At 34.4% G+C, this 12,128-nt stretch overlaps 1 protein-coding gene across 5 annotated transcripts in view; it reads left to right on the forward strand.

The window, feature by feature from the left end:
- Positions 1 to 12,128, forward strand: part of TBC1D32 (TBC1 domain family member 32) — a 237,348-nt gene that overhangs the window by 156,024 nt on the left and 69,196 nt on the right. For all 5 annotated transcript variants that reach the window (XM_032339668.1, XM_032339670.1, XM_032339672.1 and 2 more), the window contains 2 exons: positions 915 to 1,023; positions 1,693 to 1,786. In XM_032339668.1, the coding sequence (XP_032195559.1) occupies positions 915 to 1,023; positions 1,693 to 1,786 (203 nt within the window). The remainder of the gene's footprint in view (positions 1 to 914; positions 1,024 to 1,692; positions 1,787 to 12,128) is intronic.

Genomic DNA, 12,128 nt, shown 5'->3' on the forward strand with positions numbered 1-12,128 from the left:
TGAGTAAAAAGCAATGAAAATACAAATGTCACCATTCGGAAGATTATGATAGGTGTTTGTTTGGAGGATTGAACAGTACTGCTTTCTGAGTTTTTGTTTCGTTTAGCATTTTTTTTAAAGACCTGATTTTATTGATGGTTCCATGAAGTTCTATCACCTTTAAATTAAGGCTGGAGTGTAAGTTGACTCACTAAACAAAATGTTTGATTTATTGTCCATTACAGAGTTACTCTTTACCCCATTCTCTTAATTATGTTAGTTCACATTCATAATTTCTGATTATTGCAAAATGAGGTTATGGTAATATCTTGATTTTTTTTTTCTATTTTACTTGTCATTACCTCAGTTTGGCTGACATTTATTGAATACACATTCAATATCTGGTACTGTTTTCATGTCTGTATTTAAAAAAAAAATGTTCTTCCATTATAGCTCAATTTTAGAAGAATATAGAAGCCCAGGAACATTACTGGATTCTCTAGATTTGATACAGAAGGGTGATATTAACAGCTGCAGGAAGTGTGGAATGTGCTCAAAAGCAACATTTAGATTTTGAATTTAAGGCACTGGGTCTAGAACCCAACGAAACCTTTCCTAAAAAAGTGAAAAAGTCATTGTGGAAATAATGTAGGTCTTAATTCCATTTCTTTAAATGCAGTAACATTTGACAAGAAAATATTATTTTATAGTATCATTTATCTCATTTTAGTAGTTATATCTCCATCAGTTTTTTGCTTTCTGACAAAGAAAGCTGTAAGATAAGGAGAATTTAGCCCTTTCTAAGTGTTACATTGTTAATCATTTTCTAAACTTTTCTATAGAAAATTTTATTTTTTCTTTACATTCCACTGATTTGATTTTGGAATTAAATCATATTCAATTAAGATAATAAAATTGATATGTTTATTTTTCAGGAATTTCATAATTGATGGCTTATCAGTAGAGAGAAATCATGTTCTTGTTAGAATAAATTTTATTGGTGGACCCATGGAACGAATTTTGCCTCCAAGGGTATTAGAGAAGGTGAGTAGGGTAAAGAGGAATCTTTGTTAGTAGAGAAGCTGTAGGATACAAGTAAACACTTTGAAATGAAGTAGTATTCTTTGTGATGCAGGATAGGCTATTATTTCATTAAAAAGTTGTCATTTTTCTGTGTGATGTTTACTTTTGATGTCTTTGTTATTCATGATACCTAATTTTTATTAGATGAATATATTTTTTGTATTTAATTAGCAATATTGAGTACTTCTCCTTCCATCAATATTCATAGACATTGGCTTTCTCTTGAAGGGGCTTTTTTTTTTTTTAAATTAAGTGCATTTTTGCTCTGTTAGCCTGGGAAATATGAGATAGAAATAATTGACAATATGAGATAAACAGTTTGGTTTTTTGAATTTGCTTCCTATTTCAATATAGGAAATACAGGTTTCTTTTGAAGACTTTAATTTCTCTTTCATGGAAAAAAAAATTAGGCTGTCATTATCAGTCCTAGTTGCTAAAACAAGTTACCATGTATTACATTTCATTTTAGTTATTATCCTTTGGAGAATTGAATTATAATTGTCACATAGCTTTTGGTTAGTTAGGCTACAATTCTCATGTCTATGAAACAATAACCACTTTAGTGTTTCGGAAAGCCTTAAAATTCAGTATTTAATAATATTTCCTGAAGTCATTTGTTTTCTTTTTTAGGGTGATGATCCATATCCTTGGCCCATGTTTTCTTCATATCCTTTACCAGACTGCTATCTCTCAGAAGTTACAAGAAATGCTGATCTAAAACAAGGTGAGATATTTACCATCAACTGCCATGTTATTTTAGTGCTTTTATGGTTATAATTTAAAAAAAGAAAAAGTATCGTTATGGGAGATTAATACTATTTCTCATACAGCTTGTGTATATGGATACATTTATACTTATTTCTATGTAAATTTCTTACTAAATTATTTGTATGCTACTGAATAATTCTTATCAGAACCTTTTTTGGTTTAAACAAAGGAATTATGATTATTGATGAGTTCTGGATACATAGGACTTTATTCAGCAGAGTAATATTTTTTGGTATCTGCGTGCCATACATTAGTTCTGTGTCCTCAAGACTGGTCTATTTATATAAATTATATAAATATAATAAAAGTTCAGGTGTCTGCCTTAGAGGAGTTCATGAACTTTTGGAGAATACATACAATAAATAATTGTATGATAGTGCAGTATGATAGAAACTAAATAGTTATATGTGTAGCCTGCTAGGACACCTTCCAAAGAAATCAGTGTTTAATGCAAGGCATGAAATATGTGTTTTTTGGGTAATATAAGAGCATTTTTGACTGAGAAAAACAGCAGAGAGGATTGAAAGGAGCAAATTATATTCAGAGAACTGTGAGTAGTTCAGGATGTTTGAGATTTGGTGTCAGGGCAAGAGAAACCAGAGGTAAGACAGCTGGTAATCCAAGTTCAACCGTAAGGCCAGCGTAGCTGAAGACTATTGTGAGAGCAATGAAAATTCCAGCCATTTTTAGATTAGAGAATTCCAAGATGAAATATGAAGATATATGATCAAACTACTCTTTAATTTGAGAAGTTTAATCTTATGTCAATGTGATCTTCAATATTCTTGAAGTTGTGCTAGAAAAAAAGATTCATTTAACATAGGTTGATATTTTATGGAGTGATTGTTGGAAAAAATGGTTTTCATGTGTCTTCCACTTTTCCCTAAATTTACTTGCTTTCAAATAATTAAGAGAAGCCATTCATTGATATGTATTGTTTTTATTTCTATCCAGTGTTCGAGATATATATTACCTTTTTCAAAGATGCATAGAAACAAAAATTGTGTTTTGTTGCTTTGTTTTTTCATTTCTGTCTACTTAGAGTTTAGGAAAAGAGAAAGAAAGAACATAAGGGAGCTTTTTGACTTTTTTTTTTTTTTAAGATTTTATTTATTTGAGAGAGAGAGCATGAGAACATGAGCAGGGGAAGAGGCAGAGGGAGAGAGAGAAGCAGACCCCTTGCTGAGCAGGGATTACCAACATCGTTCTCTCATCCCAGGACCCCAGGATCATGACCTAAGCTGAAGACAGACGTTTAACTGGCTGAGCCAGCCAGTTTTTAATATTTGTCTTTATAATGCACTAAACATTTTTTCTTTGTTTTCTTCTTGTGCAACCTAACCTATTGATTTCGGAGATGTGTGAGTGGTAGGAAGTATTTTTCAATAAGAAACTCTTGAGAGAATACCACTTTGAACACTTTTCCCCACTGACTCCCATCTTTCAGTGAACCCAAGCCTTTATCAGTCACTCCCATGCTTTCCTATCCTACTTTCAGTCTTCTTAATGCCTTAATATTTTGTTGTTGTTGCAAATTTCATCATTTATTTGCCCTTTCCTAATTGCCAGGTGCTTCACTAGGTATTGGAGATAAAATGTGCATTAAGACATGGCCCATTCTTGGTACCCCAGCTCTTTTCCTTATTTCAATGAAGCATTGTTATCTTTGCTAAATTTCACTTGGTAACAAATACTAATTTTTTGAACAAGTTCATTTTCAATTTCATTATGTGACTGTTGTATTTGATAATTTGGTTTTTCAGAATAGTTCAATTTAAAAAAATGTCCCTTATATTTTTAAACAGAACAAGGAAGACAAAGATAAGAAAAATAAGGTTAAATGGACACTTCCCTGAAAGAAGATGTATCATCAATTCCTAGGAAGTGGTGCTCTAAGGAATAAAATTTTACTCCTTGCTCTACTCTTGTGAGTGATTTAGAAAAGGGAGTAATGATAATATCTCTGACTAGCCCAAAAGATAACTGCAGAATGTTCATTAACTGCAAGCGGGCCCGTTGTACTGCCGGGCAGTCATACACAGTGTCCCTGGGTCCACATTCTCCCACTCTCCTAGGTGACCATTTTAAAATCTCATCAAACCTTCACTTTATCCCTGTCCATCCTATCCAATGATAATTTTGTTTTCTAGATTACGGAAGAAATAGCAAAGAAAAAATCTTCCATGTGCTCCTGATAAACACCAACTCAGCTGAATCTGTTGCAATTTGGGGTTTTCGTTACTATGAATAAACTGCCAATGTTAACTTACAAAGGCTAGCTTCTCCATCCATGTACTACATTCCATCTTCTCAAGGATACTGCTTCAAGCAGTTCTCCATTTTCCTTATTGATCTTTTTTTGTTGGGGGAGTGGTGGGGATGGGTCTCCATTGTGGCTCTTTGTGAACCACAAACCTGCTATTAATTCCTCCATATTTAAAATATCTTCTTTTGAATCTACTCTTAAATCTGTCATTTTTTTTTCTTTTATGCAAAATTCTTTGAAGGAATTTGTGTAATCTTGGTATTCCAGTAACTCCTTTTGCTCTCTTGAATCCACAGAGCTAACTAGGCTTTCACCCCTATCATCACACTGTGATTAAATGTACTGTATAGATCAGTCCTCATCCTGCTAGACTTAACATTATTATTCAACATCCCTCCCTTTCTTTTGTAACACTTTCTTCACTTGGGTTCTAGAAAATGCATGATGGGATTTTCCTCTGGTGTTTCTGGCAAATTCTTTTGTCTTCTTTGTTTGATTTCTTTTTCTTTTTTTTTTAATTTATTTTTTAATTTATTTTCAGCATAACAGTATTCATTATTTTTGTACCACACCCAGTGCTCCATGCAATCCTTGCCCTCTGTAATACCCACCACCTGGTACCCCAACCTCCCACCCTCCGCCCCTTCAAAACCTTCAGATTGTTTATCAGAGTCCATAGTCTCTCATGGTTCACCTCCCCATCCAATTTCCCCCAACTCCCTTCTCCTCTCTAACTCCCCTTGTCCTCCATGCTATTTGTTATGCTCCACAAATAAGTGAAACCATATGATAATTGACTCTCTCTGCTTGACTTACTTCACTCAGCATAATCTCTTCCAGTCCCATCCATGTTGCTACAAAAGTTGGGTATTCATCCTTTCTGATGGAGGCATAATACTCCATAGTGTATATGGACCACATCTTCCTTATCCATTCGTCCATTGAAGGGCATCTTGGTTTTTTCCACAGTTTGGCGACCATGGCCATTGCTGCTATAAACATTGGGGTACAGGTTGCACCAAGTTGCATTCCCACCAACAGTGTAAGAGGGTTCCCCTTTCTCCACATCCCCTCCAACACATGTTGTTTTCTGTCTTGCTAATTTTGGCCATTCTAACTGGTGTAAGTTGATATCTCAATGTAGTTTTAATTTGAATCTCCCTCAGGGCTAGTGATGATGAACATTTTTTCATGTGTCTGATAGCCATTTGTATGTCTTCATTGGAGAAGTGTCTTTTCATATCTTCTGCCCATTTTTTGATATGATTGTCTGTTTTGTGTGTGTTGAGTTTGAGGAGTTCTTTATAGATCCTGGATATCAACCTTTTGTCTGTACTGTCATTTGCAAATATCTTCTCCCATTCCGTGGGTTGCCTCTTTGTTTTGTTGACTGTTTCCTTTGCTGTGCAGAAGCTTTTGATTTTGATGAAGTCCCAAAAGTTTATTTTTGCTTTTGTTTCCTTTGCCTTTGGAGACATATCTTGAAAGAAGTTGCTGTGGCTGATATCGAAGAGATTACTGCCTATGTTCTCCTCTAGGATTCTGATGGATTCCTGTCTCACATTGAGGTCTTTTATCCATTTTGAGTTTATCTTTGTGTATGGTGTAAGAGAATGGTCGAGTTTCATTCTTCTACATATATAGCTGTCCAGTTTTCCCAGCACCATTTATTGAAGAGACTGTCTTTTTTCCACTGTATATTTTTTCCTGTTTTGTCAATAATCTTTGACAAAAGGTATATATTTGCCCATTGAGTTGAGGGTCCACATCTGGGCTTTCTACTCTGTTCCATTGGTCTATGTGTCTGTTTTTATGCCAGTGTAGTCTTGGTGATCACAGCTTTTTAGTAAAGCTTGAAATCAGAAGGAAAACTTCCAGACTCTTTCTATGAAGCCAGAATTACCCTGATCCCCAAACCAGGCAAAGACCTTACCAAAAAGGAGAATTTCAGACCAATATCACTGATGAATATGGATGCTAAGATTCTCAACAAGATCCTAGCAAACAGGATCCAACAGCACATTAAAAAGATTATCGACCATGACCAGGTGGGATTCATCCCTGGGCTACAAGGATGGTTCAACATTCGCAAATCAATATGATAGAACAAATTAATATGAGAAGAGAGAAGAACCACATGGTCCTCTCAATTGATGCAGAAAAAGCATTTGACAAAATCCAGCATCCGTTCCTGATTAAAACACTTCAGAGTATAGGGATAGAGGAAACATTCCTGAACTTCATCAAATCTATCTATGAAAAACCCACAGCAAATATCTCCTCAATGGGAAGAAGCTTACAGCCTTCCCGTTGAGATCAGGAACACGACAAGGATGCCCACTCTCACCACTCTTGTTCAACATAGTATTAGAAGTCCTAGCAACAGCAATCAGACAACAAAGAGAAATAAAAGGTATCCAAATTGACAATGAAGAAGTCAAACTCTCTCTCTTCGCAGATGACATGATTCTTTATATGGAAAACCCAAAAGGCTCCACCCCCAAACTACTAGAACTCATACAGCAATTCAGCAACATGGCAGGATACAAAGTCAATGTACAGAAATCAGTGGCTTTCTTATACACTAACAATGAAAATACAGAAAGGGAAATTAGAGAATCTTTGTTTGATCTTTAACTTCCCTCTAACCTCTAAACTTTGAAGTGCCCCAGGACTCAGTTCTTAGTTGCCTGTCTTTCTAGCACTACTTACTCTTGGAGAACATCTCATCTCATGATTAAAATACTGTCCAGTATGCTGAGGGCTGTCTGATTTATATATCTAACCCCTATTCCTCCCCTGAAGTCTGCATTCATATCTAACTGCGTACTTGACACCTCTGCTAGGAAGGTTAATAAGCACATCAAACCTAACACATCAGAGATAAACTTCTCATACTCCCTCAAAATCTGTTCTTTTGATTATTTTTACTCATTTCAGAAATGGCAACTTTTGCTTCCAGTTCTTTATGCAATAAACCTAAAGGCATTCTTTGACTTCTCTTTGTCTTCATACACACATCTAATCTGTCAGCAAATGCTCTTGACTCTGCCTATCTGAAATCACTTTCTCTCATGCAAAACCCTCATCTCTCACTTGTATTATTGCAGTAATCTGCCAAGTAATCAATGTGTTCTCAGTACAGCAACCAGAGTAATGCTGTTGAAATGTGGATTGCGTCACATTACTCCTTAATTGAAACCCTCCAATGGCTTCACAGTTAACAAGGCCCAGTATGTTTGTGGCTTCATTCCTGTCAAAGCTCTGTTTTACTTCAGTACCATTTCAGACCTCTTTAATGCCACATTTCCCTACCATATTGGACAAAACTTCTGTTCTTTCTGCTTATCCCTAAAATATAATTATCTGACTAAGACATTATTCTCAATTTAATAGTAGTACCTAATACTTCCTCCTAATAATAATGGTCCTGGTTTTTGTTGAGCAGGAGAGAATGATCTAGGCACCAGTGGCTAATCCAGGTTGTACATCACAGAGATATCTTGGTGAACTCAGTGAGAAAAATGGAGCCAAATGAATTTCTAACAGTTCTAAAGCTAAATTGAAAGTTTGTTTCTGATTAAACACAGCTCAATAAATTAAATATTATACAATTTTAATATGCTGTATTTAAGCTTATAACACTTTAAAACATAGCTGTTTGGAAGACAGGAGTTCTTATACTTTTCATTTTTTTTTTTTTTAAAATTTGAAACTAATGATTCATTGATTCTGATAGGTGTTATTTTAGTTGCCATTTGCACTGCAAACTTTTGGGATATCATTTCATTGTTATGGGGGAAAAAAATCAGCTTCGGTTGTATGCACGTGGTGACATCCTCTCATTTGTCTCCCAGCTTCTACATTTATCCTCCTTGCTACAGTTAGCATCTCCTCATCTGTTAAATTGCCTCTTGTTAGCTCATTGGCATTAGTGTTAGCTATTAGATAATTTATCTTCATCTGTAAATAAGAATCTCTAGACATCATCTGGTTCAGTTATTTTTCTTTGTGTACTATTTTAGGGTCACCATTCTAAAATGTAAAAGCCTTTTAAAAGCTAGTGATTAATATTATCTGTTTGTGTATGTATATATGAACATTATGGGTATACATATATAAGCCTGTACAGGTATATATGTACCCATGTGCACATGTGTATATATGTGTGATACATATGTGTGATATATAAATAATGTGTGTATGATATAAATAATCTTATACTCATGAAAATATTACCTTTCATGTGGTAGATATAACTTGGAATATTATATTTCTGTTACGCTAGAGTTTAGATAAATTGGAAGAATACAGTGAGTGCAGTAACTTACTATTACCTGTGCAGCAGATAAAAGGGAAAGGAGAGTGGGAGAAAGGAGAGTTGTAGTGTGGTGAAAAGCCGGTATAGGTTAGTGTGTTCAGGAGCTGTTAAAGTGTACTACTGGAAATTGACTCATAATGTCTTTTCTGTATGAAACAGAACATGAGATAAAATAAAACAGATTGCTTTGTTTCCCTAAGCTAAACTTAGATCTCCCAGGAGTTATTGTTATACCCCTAATTGGCTAGTCTGTTCAACTCCATTCCATTTTGATGTGTTCAGGATGGGACTTCTTTCTCTAAAGAGGAACAGAAATTTGGTACTTTCATACTGAGAAATAAAAATGACTTGAGGGATTAAATAGCGTGCTCTGGTTATTAAATAGCATGCCTTAGCGAGACAACCGCAAGTAAGAAATTTGCTTTTCCTTTCTAACATCCTATATTCATTTTGTTTTTTTTGTTTTTTTTTTCTTTTATAATGTTTATTCAGGCTGAATTATAAAATAATCAGCGATCTAGATTACATCTGTAATCTATACTCTAGATTATAGATCTGTACTCTATATACCTTACTATTGTGAAATGCCTGTCTCTATCAGGAAATCATTTGAATCTATATTCACTCAGCTGGGGCTGGTACCTTCAAAGTAGAGTGTGAGTTTTTGTGTCATGGGTTGTATCTAGTAGTCCTGACAGGGCCAACGGAGCAGTAGAAGCACAGCATTGACTCGCAGGGCCACTGGCATTGTTCTTTGATCTAGAAATTCAGATGGCTACTCATTGAAAGCCTCAAATACATTAGTTACTCGTAATGCAAGTAAGCTTCTGCATGTTCCTTGCAAGTTTTCCATAGTCACTCTTTACCCATATATCCTTCCAAAGGCTCTTCCTTAGAAAACAAACAAAACAAAACAAGAAAAACATTTACCTCCTTTGGGCTTTCTAAGAAGTAAACACTAACAGCTAATGTGAGCCAGCTGTGTAAATAAATGTGTCAGTTTCTCATTCTTTTCTCTCCCTTACCCTTGACTTCATCTCGTGGCTTTTGTCTCTATAATAATTGACCTATATATTCTATATAACTCTGTGGGTCTTGTTTTATTTTGTTAAAAACAGCTTTATTGAAAGGTAATTAACATACTATACAATTCACCCATTTAAAGCATGCAGTTCAGTGATTTTTTTAGTATATTAATAGCCATTACCACAAAAAACTTTAGAACATTTTCACCACCTCAAAAAGAAACCCAGTACTCCCTCTTTCTTTCTTTTTTTTTTTTTTAAATTAAAGATTTTATTTATTTATTTGACAGAGAGAGATCACAAGCAGGCAGAGAGGCAGGCAGAGAGAGAGGAGGAAGCAGGCTCCCTGCTGAGCAGAGAGCCCGATGCGGGACTCGATCCCAGGACCCTGAGATCATGACCTGAGCCGAAGGCAGCGGCTTAACCCACTGAGCCACCCAGGCGCCCCCACCTCTTTCTTTCACCCAGCCCGAAGCAACCACTGAAATCTGTTTATCTATAGAGATTTTTCTAGTTTGGACTTTTCATATGAATGAAATAGTGTAGTATGTGGTATTTCATGACTGACTTTTTTCTTAGCATAATGTTTTCAAGGTTCATCTCTAAGGTTCATTCATGTTGTAGTATGGATAAATACTTCATTCCTTTTATGATTAAATCATATTCCATTAATTAAAAAAAGAAAAAAATAATATTCCATTATGTGCATATACCATAATTTATTTGTTTATATATTTGTATCTGCTGATGGACACTTGGGTTGTTTCCACCTTTTGACTTTAAATAATGCTGCTATAAACATTTTTGTACAAATTTCTGCCTGAACATGTTTTTATTTCCTCTAGAATATATACCTAGAAGTAGAATTGCTGAGTTAAATGGTAATTCCCTGTTTAATAGTTTGAGGAACTGGCTCACTTTTCTAAAGCAGCTGTGCCATTTTACCTTTTCACCAACAGTTTTATGAGATTCTTATTTCTCCTCCTCCTCATCATCATTTGTTGTGATCTTGCCATCCTAGTAGGTATGAAGCACTATTTCTTTGTGGTTTTGATTTGCATTCCCCTGATGACTAATAATGTTGAGTATCTCTTCATGTTATATATGTTCCTTGGCAAAATACCTATTCATACCTTTGCCTATTTTTTAATGCTTTGTCTTTTTATTATTGAGTTGTAAGAGTTTTTTTTTTATATATTCTGAATATAAATTCCTTATGGGATATATGATTGGGGAACTTCTTTCATATCTCAGAATATATTAAGTTTATACTTCTGGGCCTTTGCTCTTAATGTTCTCTTTTCCTAGAGTACTACCTCTCCTCTTTACACAGGTAATTCCTTCTTAAGCTTTTATGCTGAGTCTGAATGTTACTTCTTCAGAGATGTGTTATCTCCACCTTATCTAAAATATACCTCTTCCCTTACTTCTATCTGTCTTGCTTCTTGTGGATTCCTCTAATAGCACTGTTCCTTACTATGAGTTTATGTTTTTGTTCACTCTCTGTTGCCCTGCAGTGTAACTTCCATTAGACAAAAATGCTGTCTGCTGTAGGTATTAGACAATAATAGATGTCTGTTGAATTTCTTCTCTATTTTTCCCATCATCAAACTCTATTTTCCAAATCTTTGTGAGTGGACGTTGGGAATTCCTTTCAGGCTACTATGTAAATTTAGAAGTTTTGACTCAAACCTAAAATAATCTCTGGTCTCACTCATTTTTCTAAAATATCAATAGCTTTGTAGTTATAAAGCCCCTTGAGCTAGACTTCTGTATATATCATTCATGAAGAAGACATCTTTTTATAGTTATTTTATCATTTACAAAGTGGTACTTTATGTTTTTATAGCACATGAAAGGTATACATTGTCAGCATTACATCTCATTTTTTTCCACAACTGAAAAAATAACCAAAAAATATATGGCCTTTATTCTGTAATTACTCCAAATTTAATCTTTTTAGTTTTACTGCTTCCTCTCTGCATTTTTACTTATCTGATAGGAAACTGAATTTCTGCCTGGCAAAACATTCTCTTTAAAATACTATATAAAGGAGTAAGTTCCATGGTGATAATCATTCCCTTTGATGGAGTGCACCACATAATGTTAAATCTTTATAGTCTGATTGTTCAGATATTTTTAGTTGGATATTTTTAGATGATATTATTCCTATAGGAGAAAACAGATCATTTTAAAGTTCATTATCTATGAGATATAACTATCTCACTATACTATCTTTCCCCTATAGCATGAAGTAGTTTTTCTTCCTTCAAATTAATAGGACAAGGAAGGAGGATATTATACAAAACTGAAGTGAATTCTAGTTAAAACTTAATTTTCAGTTTGTACATTTTCAGCTCTGGATGAATTTGGTATAAAATATATGTTGAATCATTAAGCTCCAGGTACTGATCAAATGTCCATGAGGACCATATTTTCTTCTCAGGTGAGAAACTTGAGTCTTAAGTTACTATTTTAAATCTATATTATTTGCATAGATTTGGTTCTTCATTAAGAAAAAAAAATGCAAACTATTGGCAATGTTTAATAATATGTTTGGGGCTAGAAAAGGCTTTCTGATAGGCATTATATATAAATTCACTTTGAACATTTTGTAGTTGCAGACTACTGTTTATAAGATAATCATTGCACTGTATTTTGTTCAGTAGAAAGAAACAAGTATTAA

This window comes from Mustela erminea, chromosome 4 (assembly GCF_009829155.1).
Source record: "Mustela erminea isolate mMusErm1 chromosome 4, mMusErm1.Pri, whole genome shotgun sequence".
In the NCBI taxonomy this organism is placed as follows: domain Eukaryota; kingdom Metazoa; phylum Chordata; class Mammalia; order Carnivora; family Mustelidae; genus Mustela; species Mustela erminea.